The sequence below is a fragment of the Nerophis ophidion genome, linkage group LG15 (genome assembly GCF_033978795.1).
Source record: "Nerophis ophidion isolate RoL-2023_Sa linkage group LG15, RoL_Noph_v1.0, whole genome shotgun sequence".
Classification (NCBI taxonomy): domain Eukaryota; kingdom Metazoa; phylum Chordata; class Actinopteri; order Syngnathiformes; family Syngnathidae; genus Nerophis; species Nerophis ophidion.
This window is the reverse complement of record NC_084625.1, coordinates 17,879,507-17,899,949: the sequence shown is the minus strand read 5'-3', so window position 1 is coordinate 17,899,949 and position 20,443 is coordinate 17,879,507. Positions and strand designations below refer to the sequence as shown.

Genomic DNA, 20,443 nt, shown 5'->3' with positions numbered 1-20,443 from the left:
CCCTGACCCAAGTGGAGGAGTTCAAGTACCTAGGAGTCTTGTTCACGATTGGGGGAAGAGTTGATCGTGAGATCGACAGGCGGATCGGTGCGGCGTCTTCAGTAATGCGGACGTTGTACCGATCCGTTGTGGTGAAGAAGGAGCTGAGCCGGAAGGCAAAGCTCTCAATTTACCGGTCGATCTACGTTCCCATCCTCACCTATGGTCATGAGCTTTGGGTCATGACCGAAAGGATAAGATCACGGGTACAAGCGGCCGAAATGAGTTTCCTCCGCCGTGTGGCGGGTCTCTCCCTAAGAGATAGGGTGAGAAGCTCTGCCATCCGGGAGGAACTCAAAGTAAAGCCGCTGCTCCTCCACATCGAGAGGAGCCAGATGAGGTGGTTCGGGCATGTGGTCAGGATGCCACCCGAACGCCTCTCTAGGGAGGTGTTTAGGGCACGTCCAACCGGTAGGAGGCCACGGGAAGACCCAGGACACATTGGGAAGACTATGTCTCCCGGCTGGCCTGGGAACGCCTCGGGATCCCCCGGGAAGAGCTAGACGAAGTGGCTGGGGAGAGGGAAGTCTGGGCTTCCCTGCTTAGGCTGCTGCCCCCGCGACCCGACCTCGGATAAGCGGAAGAAGATGGATGGAATAGAAAATGTAAAAGTAATTGGGTTGTCCTAGAACTCTAAACACAAAAACTGAGGTAGCATCAATGGACACTTTACTACATACACTTAAACTGTTTCTTGTGCTTTATCGCACTATTTAATGTGTAACTTGTTAAGTACCGTGACCTCAGTGGCTGGATGAGGATTATATCACCTCAAAAATAGAGCTAACAATAAAACACTAGAGTACTTCACTGTTCCAAATGTATTTACATAAGAACACTCAAGTACTTTATGTAACGTGTAACAGATATAAGGGCAAAGAAAGCAAGCAAAAAAAGGTTAAATTACTTACAATATTTATTTAGATGTAACACACAAAAATCACTTAGCAGAATACAGTGCAGGACTTTAAACCACGTCTAGTGTAAATGATTGGGATTCGTTCCGATAAATGAGCAACTGAGGGTTCAATTCAGTGACAGTAAAACTCCGCTCCGACACAAGTCAACATGGCGTAGTCGGGCGCACAAACGTAGCATTGGCAGTTGGCTAGCCGGGAGGTCGTCGCAGGCGGGAGCGAAAGAGAGAAGAAGGTTAAATACGGCGAAAGAGCGGTTAGAACATGCAGCGAGAATAAATATGACACTTAGGGCGGCGATAGGCAGGCGGAAGAAGAAGAAGAAGAAGTAGACAGAGCGTGGAGCGCGAGAGGTCACAAGGCAAGGTCAGCATGCAGGCTGCACAGAGAGACGTCAACAGGAAGCACATAAAGGCCGGCGCTATACGAGGCTATACAAAGCTACTTACAAAGCTACACCACGGTGTATATACTGTATATAGAAATATATAGATACGTAGACATGGATATATACTGTTAAATATACATTAGGAGGCTGCACATCACATAAGCGGGGCAGGCAAGGCGGCGCATGCACGTGCAACGGGCAGCAGGAAGCGACGCCACGAACGAGCACGACATTTGGCGCCGACGCCGCGGATGTTGCATGTGTCGGAATCGGACCACCTCGTCGCAACGGAGCTGCTTGAAAAGTAGAGAAGAACGAGTGATCGCACATTCAAGTTGGAGCACACCCCAGTTTAGGGGACACGTGTTGGACGTTGCACATCATCGGTTCACGTGTGCTAAAGTGCACGAGAGAGAGAGAACCGTAGACAACACTAAGGCAGCACAGTTACAGAAACACACCACTGTCACCACAACAGTGCTTCCAAGGGGCCCGACATGGCCGCCACACGTTCACGAGACACTCACGGAAAAGACACGCGCGCACACACACACATCTGTTCCCGCCACTCCCCCCAAATAGTACAAGAAGCAAGTTGGGACACACCCTCACGAAGTAATAAGAGGACAAACGAGACTTAGACTGGAAAATATAACTTATATACCTCACAAATAGTCTCTTGTTATACGTCTTATATACAGTACATATACTATTTACACCAAGAGTGATTGTGGAGCTTATTGTGCTTTCTAATTATTGGACCCATATTGCTTTGGGAGGATTATGTCTATTACAGATTGTGGATTTGAGAGAGAGAAAAAAGAAAAAAGGAAATATGGTGGTAGACAACCACAACGTAGGCCCAAGTGGATAAACACAGTTAAGAGGATTACACTTCCATCAACAATTTGACACGAAAAAAATACCACAAATTGGCCAAAATTGATGTGATGTTTTGTTCATGTAGTTAAATCTGAAGTGGGATTATATGCCGACAATATATACCACACGGGAATAGCAAACAGACACATGACTATAAGTCCTATTTATACAAGTGGAAAATAATACCAATGCCTTATTGTTAGCTTTGTTTGCTAATGCTAGCAAAATATCCACTATCAAGTAGAGTCTAGCAACCTCCTGGAGTTGTGGGTCTAGATTAGCAAACAGGGTGCGTCATTTACAGCAGTGGTCCCCAACCTTTTTTGTATCCGCGGACGCTTAATAATTTGTCCCGCGGCCGGGTGGGGGGTGTCCTTTTTTTTTTTTTTTTCTTTGTCATGAAAAAGGGACGTTTTTGTCATGAAAAAGGGAGGTTGTTGTGGTTGGTGCACTAATTGTAAGTGTATATTGTGTTTTTTATGTTGATTAAAAAAATAAAAATAAAAATGTTTTTAAAAAAAAATAAAAATTAATAAAAAATTCTTCTGCGGCCCGGTACCAATCGGGCTACGGCCGGTTGGGGACCACTGATTTACAGGACAGGAAGTGGGTTTTTTTTTTTTTTTGGTCATGGAGCGGCAAATTCTAGAACCACTGCCACCGAGAGTTCCCTCAAATTGTGCATAGCGCTAACAGGGATAGCGTTACAGCAATTTTTGTGCAAAAGTTCTATTGTGTGATTCATACATTCGCGTTTAAGCCAACTGTGGGCCCACTTTCGCAAACAGTTACGTAACAGGAAGTGTTTTTTTTATTTTTTTGGTTCTGGAACACTTCCCCCAACAATTGACTGAAATTGTGCTGAGCTCTTTTTCCAGGATTCACGCTACTCCTAATTCAAGTACATGTATTAATGTCGGCCATGTTTATTTGTGGTAGCTAGCTGTAAATTAGCGGTAGCAAATGAGCTGAAGGCAGTTTGATTACGCTGAGGTAAGGCCGGCAAAGCGCTGTTCCCCCCTCCAAAAAATAGGAATGTGAGAACAGTGCCACTTTGGCACTCAAAAACGAGGAACGATTGGAAAATAAAAAGCTGGTGGTGGACTTATTGCACGTAAGTACACACAAAAAGTACAGCGAACGTTACAGCACTTATCATACGTCTCTGGGTCAGACTACACTAGCAAAGAGGCGGACAGAAGCACTTTTACAAAGCTTTGGACGCGCCCAGTCCACAGCAAAGCTACAATACATAATATATAGATATATGTATATCACAAATATACTCTTAAATAGCTTCATTTGGAGGAATCAAGGAAGTTTACCAATTACATTCACCACAAACAAGTCGTTCAGATGGAGTCTTATAGATCCTGGCCCAGGCGCTCGATCTCCTCGATCAGAAAGTCGATGTCCTCAAAGGTGGCGGCCGGATTGGAGATGACCATGCGGAAGAAGTTGACCTTGTCCCCTTGCGGCTGGTAGCTGACCATGGTGGTGCCGTACTCCATCATGCGGGCTTTGATGACCGGCGCCACCTGCAGGTACACACCAGGGGGGAAACCGACGGCATGATGGTCCACGGAGATGTCCAAGTTATTGTTTCCTTCATCATATTTTCATCAAATTATTTTAACATTGTACCAAGATTTAAGTACCCCTCTATATGCGAACTTTTGATTTACAAACTTTTAGATCGAGCCAAAAATGCCTCTCTGTGCGAACCATGTCTTTGGTATACAAACGTTTCATTCATTAGTTTTGTGTTCCGCTGGAAGCCTTAGGGCAGGGGTCCCTAAACTTTTTAACTCGGGGGGCCGCATTGGGTTAAAAAACTTTGGCCGGGGGCTTGGCTGTGTGTGAGTGTGGATATATATATGTATATATATATATATATATATATATATATATATATATATATATATATATATATATATATATATATATATATATACACACACTGTATATATACTGTATATATATATATATATATATACTGTATATATATATATTCATCACTCACTAATTGACCAAAAGAGTGTGCACTTGCTGCACGCTCGTCCGACACTGCGGCGCGAGCGAGATGTCACTTTATCGATGGGAAAAAGCATTTTTAGACAATATGATTTGCCTTAGCGGCTAGGAGTAGTAGTAGTACCGTATTTTTCGGACTATAAGTCGCAGTTTTTTTTTCATAGTTTGGCCAGGGGTGCAACTTATACTCAGGAGCGACTTATGTGTGAAATTATTAACACATTACCGTAAAATATCAAATAATATTATTTAGCTCATTCACGTAAGAGACTAGACGTATAAGATTTCATGGGATTTATCGATTAGGAGTGACAGATTGTTTGGTAAACGTATAGCATGTTCTATATGTTATAGTTATTTGAATGACTCTTACCATAATATGTTACGTTAACATACCAGGCAACTTCTCAGTTGGTTATTTATGCGTCATATAACGTACACTTATTCAGCCTGTTCACTATTCTTTATTTTAAATGGCCTTTCAAATGTCTATTCTTGGTGTTGGGTTTTATCAAATAAATTTCCCCAAAAATGCGACTTATACTCCAGTGCGACTTATATATGTGTTTTTCCTTCTTTATTATGCATTTTCGGTAAGTGCGACTTATACTCGGAGCGACTTATACTCCGAAAAATACGGTACCAACAAGTGGTGGAAAATACATTATAAAGAAGAAATAAAAAACTTAAAACCTGAGACTTCCCGCGGGCCGTAGTTTGGGGACCCCCTATCTAAACTTTACCGCTGTCGGGAATTTTTTCTCTAGTTTTTTTGTCATATTTTCAGAATGTGTTTGTTCTATTTTTGGCCAAAGTAAGTCAAAGAAAACAATCTGAAGTTGTCTTTGTTAGTGTCAATGCGCAAGTGCACAGATTTATCCCTCCATGTGGCCCCTTAGCTCAAATGAGTCGGACAACCCTGATGTATAATACTACAGTATATCGTATGTAATAGCTGAAGCCAAAAAAAGGGCAGCATTAAAAAAGAGGTTAGATCCAGCAGAAAATAGACATTATAAACAAAGACAAGTAGATAACATAGAAGCGGTCAGACAATTCTACAAAAAAAAAACTTTGATTTCCCGCGGTCTGGATTTTGGACGCCGGCGGGCCGTATTTGTAGTTTGGAGACCACTGCCTTAGGGCGTGGCCATTTTAGGGACATCACTTCCTGTGCAGTACAGTACACACGGAGCGCTGCCATTTTTAAGTGGCGGAGCCCCCTATGTCACATCCTGTTAATACGGTACAATACTCTTGTTTTGGTTTCTTTTCTCACCATTCACCAAGTTTTGTCTATTTTGCTTATTCAATATGGGTACAAAAAGCCAACAAACCAGCCTGGAAATTAAGGAGGGGTTCCCTGTTAACATAAACTAAGAGAGATGAGGGTACCCACACACACTTCCCCTCCTACCTGCCCCCTCCCTTCTCCGCCCTGTGTCTGCCGTGAACTGACAGCAAAATAAAAAGGATTTCACTTTTTTTTAGTGTTATTATTATTGAAATAACATGGTGGTTTAATTTTTCAGAGCACCAAAGAGACTTGTGTGTATGCGTGTGTTGACAGTTGAGTTGTGTTGTTTTAATAGTAGGGAAGACTGTTGATCCATGACCCTCTTGTTATGTTTGATAGTGACACATAGTATCTTCAAAGTGTGCGTTCTCTAAAATAAAGACTTTTGTCTACGCTTGAACCAAACATTCATGTCTTCAACTGTGCTTCACAATACAAACTATTTGACTTAAGAACCATGTTCAAGAACCAATCAAGTTTGTGAATTGGAGAACATATTGTGATGGATGGATTGTGTCTTTTTGCCATATTGAAAAATGAGCGTATGATGTATGTGTGACAAAAGGTGATACTTTTGAAGGGAAGGGAGTACCATCTGTTAGTGTTAATTGTCAATTAGCCATGTCGTAGTGCAGGATGATCACCGCTAATTTAACTCCCCTCACACCTTGACCTTTACATGAACACATTTTGAAGAGTTTTATTTACAATTAGCCGACTGGGAATTTCAGTTCTAGGGGGTGTTTACCTTGTGCAAGCGTTTCTTCTTCTCCTCTTTATCCTCCATGTAGCGCATCCCCGGTGGAAGGTACCAGAAGCAGACGTTGGTGTGCTGAGGCTGCAGGGAACACAAAAGGTGGCACAACAGACAAATGATGTATCATTTTGTTTTGTTGATTTAAAACTAAACTGGTCATTGTCTTTTATGTTTTGCCAATTTTATTGTGTGAAATTATTTAAAATAAAATTATATGTATTTATTATTAGTAAGGTAATGATGATTAATATTATTGTAAATTATTATTTTTGTATGGTGTAAAATATTGTAAAATATTCCCCATATCAAATTAGAAGCAAACCCTCATTTATTGCTGTTAATTGGCTTCAAACATGACCGCAATTGATCCATTTTCTGTAAAGTAGGAAACAACTATTCTAAAGTGAATATTTAGAAAAAAAAATGTTTAAGGCCTTCTAAATACATCTTTTAATGTTATGTGTGTCTTCTAGACATGAAATAACACCCTTTAGTCACTTTTACAAAATTGTGATCGAATACAGCAATGCTGCTGAGGCTGAGCCAATCAGTGACCACAATTTGTTTTGATTGATTGAAACTTTTTTTAGTAGATTGCACAGTACAGTACATATTATGTACAATTGACCACTAAATGGTAACACCCGAATACGTTTTTCAACTTGTTAATCAATCAATACTGAACAGTGCTCTCTGATTGGTTTGGTCTTTTATGGTGGTCAATACTACTGGTATTTTGCCATTTGTATGCTTGAAAATGTTTAATTCAGGGTAAAAATGTTGCAGAATATATTTATAAAAATAAAATTTGCGATGTGGTGAAACAGCAATACTTAAGCACAAAGTGGCAAGGGTCGACTGCATTACTAGAAATTGTTTTCATTATATCAGTTAAATCAGTTTATCTCTTTGTAAATATTTGTACTATATGGCAACATAATGTGATATTCCTACATACAGTGCCATCTACAGGACTGGATTGGAACTGTTAGTGGACAGGATTCTCTTTGGCTTTGTATTTTTTTTTTGTAGCAAATGTACAAAATATATTTAAAAAAACAGAACCTATAGCGTTAAAGAGCTGGCGGGTGTCCACAGGCATCTTTGAGAGCCTAATATCCTGTCATATCTGTGCACGCTTTTGTTCTCCTTGTGTTCGCTGAAGCATATTTCTGACACCGTTGCTATTCATATGCATATGAGCAATTATGCATTCATTACACAATAATAGCAGCACATTACACTGGCGGCAAGAGCGAGACATGCCGTGGCCCGCCGGGTCTTTAGAACCGCTGCATTGAAGCCAGCAATGCTCAGTACATCCACCAAAGGGGGGTACTTTTCTTTTACAGCAGGGATCAAATTGCAAAATAAAAGTAGAGTAAACTATAAAAAAGTGGGCGGGTGTTAATTGAAAATACTTACTGTTGATTATGTACTAAACAATATTGCATAAGAAAGTAAAGGCAGGGGAAAATATAGTGATTTGACCAGTATTTTGAACAAAATTAATTAATAAATAGCTCTAATGGTTCAGTTGATCTTAAAGAACAATACAACTACCACTGCCATTTTGTGGCGGTTATCAAAACAATTGCCTAAAGACAACTGTTAATGCCAATGTTTTTAATTAATGGAATTGAAAACAAAGTGAAATATGAAATAAAATTAATGAAAAATATATATTTTAACCCATGTTGAGATTTCAGGTGCTGTTATAATAAAGAAATAAAAAAGTGATCCAAAAAAATGTGAGCGTTGTTCTGTACCACAACAAAAAAAAAGATGTGGACCTACTTTGCCGTCAAACACCATCTCGTATCCTTCTCTGTCCTTAATCTTGTTGTACAGATACTCGGACAGCTCCAGACACTTGTCAATCTGAGCCTCAAACCCGATGGTACCCTGCAGAGGCCAAGAGTGGCACCCGTTACGTCCCGTAATGCATCGCGGCAGAGCTACGAGCGAGTCAGCAGTGCTTACCTTGGCCCTCCACATGAGCCACAGCTTGAAGATGTCCACATGGCGTCCACACTGCAGAGCTTTGTCTCCGGTGTCGTAGGAGAGGTCATAGTGCTTGTCCTGCTGGAACAGGTAGCAGGCGTGCATCTGGTTGCAGTTCTGCATCAGACCCTGCAGCAGAGGAGAGCTTCTTTAGAGTTCCATATGAAAAAATAGTGAGCATAACGCAAGGTCAAAACAACTCACCTCCTCTCGCACCAGCAGGGCAGAACACTGCAGGGGGACGGACATCATCTTGTGTGGGTTCCAAGTCACTGAATTGGCCCTGGAGAGACAACAACAATGATTACTGTAAGTGGTTGTTAGCTTTGACAATAAGCCACATTAGTCTTGTTTGCGCCACTTGCCTCTCAACGCCATCTAACTTCCACCTGTGTCTCCGGGACATGAGCAAACTTCCTCCCCATGCACCCTGACGGAAAAAACAGTCACACGGTCATCACATAAAAAGGCACATCCTTATTCCACCAACATAAGTGATAGAATGTAGCCCAAAAGAAAGTTTATTTAAACCACAAAAACACACTATTTTAAGGAAAATTGTGGAATCGATATGATATAAATACATTTTACAACAGCTTTGACCCAATCAAGAATTTGAAAATGAAACGAGCTGAAGTGTCTCTGACCATCTCTTACTGGCTTAAGATCGCCACTTTGGTGTCAGAAGTGGGACAATAAACAACAGCTTAGTCTTACCTTGACACTTAATATCTGGCAAATACGTACACAAAGTGCTGCAAAGCATGCTGGAAAGCCGGAATCGAGCCCAACGCCGCAACGATATGGTGTTTGAAAAAAAATAAATAAAAGATCCATCTATAATCTCAAGTCAAAGTGGTGAGAATTTAAATCTCCTCATACTAATTTTCTTGAAATCTTATTTTTTAAATGTTCGCTTTCTTCAGTTAAAAAAATTAAATACATCAACAAACCAAACAGAATGTCAACGAAGAAGCACAAATAGTGGGAACAAAGGCAAAACCTTGGCTAACATTTTGGAGCAAATCACAGTAAATTAGAGGGGAAAACATTCTGCACTGAAACACTTTAGATTTTTTTATGATATTGTTTTTGTATTCCAGCATAATTTTCAATTCCGTTAAGGTTTAGGTTGATTTTGGTGTCAGAAGAGGGATTTGTTTCCAAATGTTTTCCATTAATAGCTACTTACTAAAAAATAAATAGAAAATAAATATATAGCAAGTGCAGAGGCCATTTTGATATATTTTTTTACATTTTATAAAGAGGAAAAAATAAATAAAAATCAAAATCTAATGCAAAAAGAACAACACAAAATATAATTAAAAAACAATCTATATTTAAACTATTTCCTAAAATGTATTTCCAAAATGTGCCGCAGACCAACAAAATATGTCACATGTTCCCTGGGCCGCACCTTGAACACCTAAGTGCTAGAAGAGCTTTTCCAAGTAAATCTTTAAATTTTTTTTTCTACCATATCCTAGTAATTTACTAGACATCAATACTGTATATAGTGAAAAATTACAAAAAAGCATGCGTTGAAAACACAACATTTAGCCTTATTTTATCATTCTAAAAATGAAAATGTTTAACCTTAAGAAATCATTCTCATTTGTTTACATTTAATACATGAATAATGGCTACACTTAATAAAGCGAAGGCCAGTTCATGTAACATACTCTTTTGCCATAGACGTAAAAAGCCATTTGTGTCTTAATTGAGGCGTTTCTGTCAGGACTAAATCATTCAGACTTCAGCAGGCAGAGAATATTAAGGGGGTCAATAATGGCCGTGTCATGAGAGTGGATGATTTACAGCATGCGCTCACATTTTCTCCTCTGGGGTGTGTGTTTGTGAGTGTGTATGTGTGTGTGAAGAGATGGCGAGCTCAAAAGTGGGTCAAAGCAAAACACTTAATACATTTGTCAAACTCAAAATGGTAAGCTCTCTATTCCCGCTGAAAGCAGTGCATCAAAGTCGACTTACATCCACGTGCATCCAGACGTTGTACTTTTTGCAAACATCCGAAATGGCGATGAGAGGGTCGAAGGCGCCGTACACCGTGGTGCCGGCCGTGGCGCTCACAAAAAACGGCACAAAACCCTGCATGGAGGATCAAATAAAGTGAGTTTTCAGAGGGTGTGATGACAAAGGAGGTCCTTGGTTTCTAGGCGTTTAATTCGAAAGACAAGTTTATTTTAGTGAAAGCTTTAGGCCTTTTGGACCAATTTTGGTCTTTAATACGAGCGTTTAATTTCAGACATTTGTAATAAATGTAACCCGCGAGGTTTCAAATGTCACTGGTAATTGATAAATATAAACCAAGGCAACTCATGTGTCCCCCTAGTGGTTGTGTCACTAAACAAACAGTTTTTATGCCAGGAGCCGGCCTGATTTTATATACAAGCAATGTACGTGTAAAATACAGTAATAAACTGATTACATACATGAAATTAAAAAGGTAATATATATTTTTTTAATTTGCTTTAGATCAGTCAAGCAGTGCTGATTATATTTTCTGAGCATTTTGCGACATTTGTTTGTAGTTCTGAAGTTAGGTGGAAACTGTATTTTGAAATATTTTTTTGGAGTGTGTCATAAACAGAAAACATTGCAAACCATGGGGCCGTGTAAAATCAGATGAACAGGAGATGTCAGGGGTGTTCAAACGTTATCCACCGGAAAAACGACAGCATGCCGACAGCAATTTTCATATTCTTCCCTACGCTAAAACCATTCCAGTGTAGGTCGATGTATGTTAAACCAGTTGATGAAAACTTTGACAAATTTACTTAGTTGTTGTACAGTTGTTGGGTATTTCGGTTTTCTTACGCTTCCCACTTCTTCAGATTTTTTTTAAATGTTGCCCTGTCTTTTGAACGTACTGTATATGGTTACAGTACAGCCAAACATTGTAGCTAATAAACTATTCCGTTTTTTTGCCCACGAAACATTTCATGTGATCGAGTGCCCAAAAAGAATCTCTCGTGTTGGTGACTGCAAAATAATTCAACATGGGGCCCAAAAAAAATTGCGAGTGCCAGCACTTTGATAAATAAGGTGAGAAACACTACTTAATTCAAAAAGTAACCCGCAGTGAATCAAGATTCTTCAACGAGAGGTACATTTATATGTATTTCATATTGTCTTCTGCATGTATTTCATATTGTTTTCTGCATGTAAAACTGCAGTCGTGTTCATATTTTTGGGTGTCTGAAAGACTAATTGGATTTACATTTTGCAGGAAAAACTACTTTGGTTGTCATATAACTCGGTCTTTGACCTTTTGAAATGGATTACTGGCAATAAACGAGGCAGCGCTGAACATAAATATATCAATTGTATTTCTGTAATATGCAGAGGGCTACCACAAAAATTAGCTGCGGGTCAAAAATGGCCCCCGTGCCGCACTTTAAACATCCCTGATGTTGACGATATTATCACCTTTTGTTTGGCCTCCAGTATCCTCCTCTCCAGGTCAGCAGGGATCATCTTGCCACTGATGCGGGAGAAATGATTACACTCAATCCGGTGGAATTGCTGCTCTTGCTCATTTGATTGTGCAGGTGTACATTTGTGAATACCTTTCATCGACCTTGATGCAGATGACGCTCTCTGTCCCGATACCAAGAGCTGCTGCTCCTTTCTTGATGGAGAAATGACTCTGCAAAGTTCCAGAATGAGTAATTCTCAAACTGTGCGTGCATTTATATCCGGTAGACATGCTTGGTAACATGAGTGGGTATGATAAACACAACTATATCATGAGATTGGTGGTATTTCTGAGTGTATATATTTCAGTATATAAAATCTGCTTTTTGCAGATGTGGTCATGATGGTTTCATCTGGACAGGATGCTCAACTCTCACTGGATCGTTCGCAGCCGAGTGTGAAGTGACTGCGATAAGAATTAGCACCTCCAATTCCGAGTCAACGGTTCTCACCCGGGAAAAGGTAGAGTGCCATCTCCGGGTTGGGGAAAAGATCTTGCCTCAAGTGGAGGAGTTCAAGTACCTCAGAGTCTTGTTCACGAGTGACGGAAGCGTGGATCGTGAGATCGTCAGGCTGATCGGTGTGGCATCTTCAGCAATGTTGACGCTGTATCAATCCGTTATCAAAAAGGAGCTGAGCTGGAAGGCAAAGCTCTGTTTACAGGTAGATCTATGTTCCTATCGTCACAAATGGTCAGCTTTGTGTTACGACCGAAAGGACACGATCACGGGTACAAGCGGCCGAAATGAGTTTCCTTCATCGGCTGGCGGGGTTTCCCTTAGAGATAGGGTAGGGGTAGGGAACCTATTTGGCTGAGAGAGCCATGAAAGCCAAATATTTTAAAATGTATTTCCATGAGAGCCATAAAATTTCTTTAACACTGAATACAACTAAATGCGTGAATTTTAGGTAAGACCAACATTTTTAGAGTATAATATGTCTCTTATTCTTTTTAATACCATTGTTCTTTTGAAGCTAACCAATAATAAATAAAATACTTCTTGAACAGGTGCGGTAGTAAATGGATGGATGCATTAAAATGCATGAGAATGTTTTTAAACGTTATTTTTAACACTGTGAATACCAGTGGAATTATTCATTACCGTATTTTTTGGACTATAAGTCACAGTTCTTTTCATAGTTTGGCCGGGGGTGCCACTTATACTCAGGAGCGACTTGTGTGTGAAATTAACACATTGCCGTAAAATATCAAATAATATTATTTAGCTCATTCACGTAAGAGACTAGACGTATAAGATTTCATGGGATTTAGCGATTAGGAGTGACAGATTGTTTGGTAAACGTATAGCATGTTCTATATGTTATAGTTATTTGAATGACTCTTACCATAATATGTTACGTTAACATACCAGGCACCTTCTCAATTGGTTATTTATGCGTCATATAACGTACACTTATTCAGCCTGTTGTTCACTATTCTTTATTTTAAATTGCTTTTCAAATGTGTATTCTTGGTGTTGGGTTTTATCAAATAATTTCCCCCAAAAATGTGACTTATACACCCATGCAACTTATATAAGTTTTTTTCCTTCTTTATTATGCATTTTCGGCAGGTGCGACTTATACTCCGAAATATACGGTACTTATCGTGTTAAGCAATGTCAGCTAAGATTTATCTGAGAGCCAGATGCAGACATCAAAAGAGCCGCATTTGGCTTGAGAGCCATTGGTTCACTACCCCTGAGATAGGGAGAGAAGCTCAGTCATCTGGTCAGGATGCCACCCGGACACCTCCAACCAGTAGGAGGCTAAGGGGAAGACCCAGCATACATTGGCCTGGGAACTCTTTGGGATAACCTGGGAGGAGCTGGACAAAGTGGCTGGGGAGAGGGAAGTCTGGGCTATTATGCTTGGGCTACTGCCCGCGCGACCCGACCTAGCAAAAGTGGAAGAAAACAGATGGATGGATGGATGGATGGATGGATGGCTGGATGGATGGATGGATGGATGGATGGATTGTATAAAATAGCGCCGTACATGTTCGGAGGTGAAGGCCACCAGCCTAGGAACAGATGACATCCCTTTCTCTTTGACTTCTGGGAACATCTTGAAGCGGGCCAACAGCATAGCGTACATGTTGGAAATAGCACCACCTGGGGGACACATTTGGCAGCACCGTGATCAGAAAGAAATTTAAAGCCGGGGGGGTGAAGGGATGTTCTATTTTGGGGGCTCATCTATATGCAAATTAGCGGCTCGCTAAGTTGGAGCGCGGGTGACGTGAGCAGGATGTCGACATTACCAGGGGAGAAGATGCCGTCTCCGCGGCCGTCCTGCCAGCCGATGATCTCCCTCATCTTCTTCAGCGTGACGTACTCCAGCAGCACGAACACTGGCGCCACCTCGTAGGTGAACCTGTGCGGAGACGTCACAGGGAAGCAGGTTAGACAAAATAAAGAATAAAAGCGAATAATGCAATATGTTTGTTATTGTGGCTGTACTGTACTTAAGCATCTTGTGTACTGTATATATACTGTAGGTGTCACTAAATGTAACAAAAACATTTGAAACAGCTATTATACTGCAGTATCAAACGCTATCATGAGCATTATTATCTTTATAAAGACATTTCATTTCCCCCCACATAACATGCAGGTGTTAACAGCTTTTACCACAGGACTGCGGATCCAAACTGATACCTGCAATTGTAGGGGTGCTTTATAAAATCTATTCACATTCAAATCTTGACTTATAATTTCGATCCTCAATCGATTTATTATTTATGAGAACAGATTAAAAAATGTTTTGGATACATATATTTTTTTAATTCTCCTGCATTTTTTTTAAATTTAACAATTAGTTTTTGGATTCAAAATAAATTGATATTATTGATTTTATTAATTTGTGTTTCTTTGTACAATATGTCTTCTCAGTTGCTTTTAAAAATTCAATTTTACGTACTGTAAAACTGGGACTGAGTTGGCTTTATTTTCTTACATGAAATTAACACTGATTTTAGAAAAAAAAAATTACATTAATTTTGTAAGCCAACACTGTGCATATGAGTAGTATGTCAGCAGCTAAGAGGATCTTTTGTAACATGTATTAAAAAAGGTTTTATTCTAATTTATATACCAATCAATATTTGTTGAATTGAGAATTGTATCTTAACTCCAAGAATCTGAATCAAGACGGCCAAAGGTTCCCTCATTAATTATTTATTATTAAAAATATATAAAATATCTTCAAAACAGGTTGCAAGACACGCTCCTCTGGGCTGTTGAGGTGAATGTTCAGCAGGTATAGCCAGAGATGGCCTAAAATAATGTCTTTCAAAAAATTATTCTCAAAAACATTTCAAATTAATTTTTTTAAATCTATTTTTACAAATTATGAATAGATTTTGAATCCGAATAAGTCAGAATTTCAATTCAGATGTGAATTTATTTTTTTCAGCACCCCTATTGGTCGTAATCTAATTTGCATAATTGACCATGACATATGTGCATGTAATTTTTTAGTTTGCTGTGGGATATAGAAAAAAAAAAAAAAAAGAAAAACTTTAAAAGTAGTATGTTGTTCCAGTGTGTGTTTGGGGCGCACTGCTCACCGAAAAGAGCGGTATGCGCTTTCATGTTCAAATCAACAAAAAAGCACAATATTTTTTGACAGTGGCTGTTTTAAAACAAACAATATAATCGCTAAATATAGTTGTTGCTATGTCTTTTTATCCTCTGGCAGACCATGCTGGTGAGTATGAGGCTGTTACAAATCCACCTGCTGTACAGAGTAGTAATAACAAGCTACACAGACACGAAATGTTTATGAGCGAGGGCGAAAAGGTAGTGCCTCATTTGTCTAAATCTATTTGTGGAGGCGAGCCACCACAAAAAAAAAGTATGGAAAACACTGGTATGTTGATATTATTTGTTATTAATCAATAAGTACATTATCTTATATAGATATACACATCTACAGTTTTGATGTGGTGGCTACAATTTGGTGGGGCACAACAAAAGGATCACAACTCAGGCCTAATGTGTTTTTAATAATTACATATTGCCCCAAAAGGACCATTTAAAAGATAATGTTGCTAAATGTGTAGATCTATTTATTTGAACTGGTTAAATGGTGCAATTAATTAAACTGCTGTTTGTAAAATGCATATAGAAATATGAATGAATGGACATTAAAAAAGTAATACACAGGGCGGTATAGCTCGGTTGGTAGAGCGGCCAGGCCAGCAACTTGAGGGTTGCAGGTTTGATCCCCGCTTACACCATCCTAGTCACTGCTGTTGTGTCCTTGGGCAAGACACTTTACCCACCTGCTCCCAGTGCCACCCACACTGGTTTAAATGTAACTTAGATATTGGGTTTCACTATGTAAAGCGCTTTGAGTCACTAGAGAAAAAGCGCTATATAAATATAATTCACTTCACTTCACATCTTCTTCCCCCCTTATGTATTATCTGGTATATGATGCAAAGTCAATCCTGGGGGTTAAAAATACAATGTAAAAAAATTTAAAAAGCATTACATTGATAGGTTATTAAACATTTAAAAAAATGTGTAATGTTGTAAAATGTTTTTCTTTTGCTGCAATGAGAAACATTTTCTTTAAATTGCTCCTAAGAAAACAGTACATTCTCACTTATGTACACATTTGTACCACCAATTATAGTTATAGAAAGTCACCGTTTGACAACAGGCATGCTTTATCAGCACCAAAACAGACACTATAAATGGAGCTGCTGGATTTAATTTCACAGCTAATTTCTCCCTCTCTTGTTCCCATGGGGAGGCTAAGAGGGAGGGCACGGGTGCAGAAAATAGAAAAAGGAGACGGGTGGGGTTAAAGGGGGCCAATTTAGAATTTTTTTTTCTCCCCCTCCCCACTTGGCGGGGGATGTCTGTGCAAAGAGACACTATCAGCACGTGCAGACCGGGCCATGAATGGATAGGAGGAGGATGAAGGAAGTCTAGAAGAATGGTGCTGAACAGCAGTCACGTACATGTTGGTGTTGGCGGTGGACGTCAGCCAGTCAGCAGCCAGGCCGACCATGTCCAACCCTGTGGAGAGCTGGTTGAAGTACCTCGGGTGGGCTGAGGGAGACACGGTAAGAACATTTTAAATAAATAATGTTATATTTCAATGATGATAGACACATATTTTGTGGTATTACAATTCTTTTTTTTTAATATTAGGAGCGCCACAAGGCCCACAGCTTAGGCCACTTTTTGCCCCCCTTTTTAATGTTTATATGGTGCATAAAAAATACACTTTATAAGGCAAATGCACCAGTGCTTCAAATATTACAACTAAATATGTATTTCCAACAAATTAAACAAATTGAATTGTAAATTCTCAATGCGAATGTTTAAAGCATGCCTATTTTATTTAGAAGGGATGAAACAGTAAATTCAGGGGACATTTTAAATCAATCATTTTACTTCTAGTAATAGTGTTTGTTGTGATTAAAATTACACAAGGAGCAATGCTAAATGCACACAGAGAACAATTTTTTTTACCTTTTAATTTTTTCATATTGCTTGAAACAAACATTAAAAAAATACACTTTAAAAATGATTAACAATACAGTTCAGTGTCCCTTACATTATTACAGAATATATGCTGGTATTTTCACCAGGTTAAATAGGTAGAAATTATCTTTGATTAAAGACTTTGTGAATAACATGTATGGCAATAAAAAGAAAGAAAATGTTTTAAATTGTAGCCAAAAAGTTTTAAATCATGACTATACTTTTGAAATATTACTTTTTTTTTTTAGACAATACAGAACCTTCCCATATTTTTGTGTTAGCTGTGGTTACAACTTGGTGAAAAGAGAATGAGAGACAACATGGGGCCTGCCTCTCCTTTTATGCAATATTTTTTCCTGAAATGAATCATTAGAAAAGCAAATGCTGCAATATTTTATAGTCTAATCTGTTCCCTATATAATTGTATATATAATTACTAAATGTGATTATTTCCACCTTAAAGGATGGATATGATTACATTTTAAATTTAGCCGTTGTGTGCATGGCCCCCAGTTTGCCACATGTTTGTGAAATGCCTGTAGATGTAAAATTAATTTCAAATCTTGATCACTTTGTCATGATGAAGCAGTAAATTACAGGAACATTTTCAATCAAATCAAATTTGAATGATTAAACCATGTCCATGTAAAACTGTCACGTCTACATTTTTGATGTGGTGGTTACAATTTGGTGGGGCGCAACAAAAGGATCACAACTCAGGCCTAATTTGTTTTTAATATTTACATGTAGCCCAAAAAGGATCATTTAAAAGATAATGTTGCTAAATGTGTAGATCTATTTATTTGAACTGGTTAAATGGTGCAATTAACTAAACTGCTGTTTGTAAAATGCATATAGAAATATGAATGAATGGACATTAAAAAAGTAATACACATTTTAGAATGACATTTTAAATCATGGCTATTGATGAAGCAGTAAAACATTTGTTGTATTTGTTTAATTTGTTTCAGCAGGCATGCATTATTACAAGCCAGGTGCACTTAAGGAAAGTCTTGACATAAAAATACCAAAACATTTTATTTTACAAGAGATTGGGCCTTTTGACACATTTCTCATCTGATCTGCACTGGAGGCCCACATGCATGGGGGAGGAAGGTGCACCCAAGTGTATCTAAACATTTTATTTTCAACACAGATAAAAATGATGTATTTAAAAAAAAACTGCAATTCTGTTGAATTATATATGTAGCATTTGTGCAAAACATATGCATTTTAAAAAAGTATTTGTCAATTCAATATGACCATTTAAATTTAAACATGCAGGCCTTCACTGAGACCGTCCACCTGTCTCCCACCCCTCCGATAGCCTCTCACCTGTCTTGATGGCGTACTTGAGGGTGGCACGGCAGCTGATCAAGATGTCGTCCAGCGAGGTGGGCTCATGCTGCAGCTCCCAGTTGTTCATCTGCAGCAGCTCGTTGGGGTAATGGAAGTCGATCACTTTGGTGTCGCGGTCGAACGACTCCACGATGTAGGCCAGCAGGATGTCCACCACCTCCTGCAGGAAAGTCATGGTCTTGGCATCGCCGTCCATGGCTGGAAGAAGGTCTGGCGGACAAAAATTGTGTTAAGATTGTAATAAAAGAAAAATAAGCGTGCCTACTGTTTTTTATAATTTTTATGTGAATTTGTGCTCATTTTTTTTTTACTGCACCAAAAATCAAGGTGACCCCTAACTGAAGCATGCGTGTGCACACCCAACATCAATACATGTTATTTTGTTTTGTTTTTAAATACAATTTAAACGTGAACATTCAATAACTTAGTAAGGAATATTGATTGCATAATGACACATGTAACAGGTTCATAGTCTACTATCACAAATGCACTCAAAAAGGCCTCAATTACTGTTATTAGTGAATAATAGTTGCTTTACTGAACGTTCTGAAAATGGCCATATTTATTTACAGCAAAAATAAAAATGTTTAGCAGGTTTGAGTGTCTTTTTTGTACCTGTTGAATAGAGGTCGGAGAATACCACAGGAGCTTTGGTGCAGTTGCAGGTTTTGTTGCATCCGCATCCTTCCGTCGCCGTCTGCAGGGGCTGATTGGCGTCGGGCTCCGCTGCAGCTTTCTCCACCTCCCCGACGTTCAGCAGCGCTTAGGGAGGCCATGCAATGCAACAATCAACAAATGCACATAAAATAAAAATAAAACAGTGAAAAACGAAAAAAATATATATACCACATAATTTTGATCCGAGCCCTCCAGACAGCTTCTGGGCCGCTGCCTGGCACCAAGCCCGGGCTGCAAGAGACAGGACGACGGGTTGTTTTCAGGTGCACAGAGCAACTTATTAAAAAACATATATTGTGCACAAAAAAGTCATACAATTAAAAAGGGAAAATTATGAAACATTACGGTAATGAATACATGAGATGTACTCACGCGTGTTGGGGCTCTGGCTGCCTGGATTGTCCCCACCGAGGGACCAGAAGCCTGGGGACGCCATCCAGTGCCGCCTCGTCCAAATGTGGCGTGGTGCTCTGCGTCAGTGCACGCGTGCACATCCACGCACACGCGAGGAAAAGACACCTCCACCAAAAATCATCAGCATTAAAAAAAAAAAGAGGTTACACAAGAAGAGAGAGCCGCAGCGTCCTCCTCCTCGGCAGCGAGAACGATCACCTTTTCTTTGGCAAATCCCCTCAAAAATCAAATAAAGTGAAATATGTTTTTTTGTTTTACATCCTGAAAGCTAGCAGTAAAAAGTGAGCGAGGGGCAAATCAGACTAGTGATTACATCCAAACTGCGTTTCACGTCATCGCTACAAAAAAAAAAAGAAGAAAAAAAAAAAAGAAAACCATTCCATAATCGTGATTCACTTGTGGGTCATGACGAGCTGCGTCGTGACTCCTCACACGCACGCCACTGCTCCACTTCTATAACCTCCAAACACACGCCGAATGCCAACTAAGACGTCTGCCCGGGGAGGGCGTCACATTGGGCGGCTGTATGCAGAGGATGCCACCGCCCCTCCTTCCGGTGCTGGAGGATGAGAGGGAGAGAGAGGAGGCTCTCTGCAGTGTCACAGCTTGTTACTCTAAAAAGTATGTTCTACTATTTACCTGGTTTACTCACGGTGGATAAATGACACGATAGAG

General features: G+C 39.5%; 1 protein-coding gene across 1 annotated transcript; it reads right to left on the bottom strand.

Moving 5' to 3' along the window:
* Positions 1–937: 937 nt before the first annotated feature.
* Positions 938–20,282, bottom strand: gad2 (glutamate decarboxylase 2). The gene is made up of 16 exons (XM_061921602.1): positions 19,727–20,282; positions 19,523–19,585; positions 19,292–19,438; positions 18,653–18,886; positions 16,789–16,879; positions 14,077–14,189; positions 13,812–13,927; positions 11,906–11,985; positions 11,766–11,820; positions 10,308–10,424; positions 8,684–8,748; positions 8,523–8,601; positions 8,298–8,447; positions 8,112–8,219; positions 6,306–6,395; positions 938–3,764 (listed from the first exon to the last, which is right to left on the bottom strand). Exons 1-16 carry the CDS (start codon positions 19,788–19,790, stop codon positions 3,591–3,593), a joined length of 1,746 nt encoding a protein of 581 aa, XP_061777586.1. The 5' UTR covers positions 19,791–20,282; the 3' UTR covers positions 938–3,590.
* Positions 20,283–20,443: the final 161 nt, after the last annotated feature.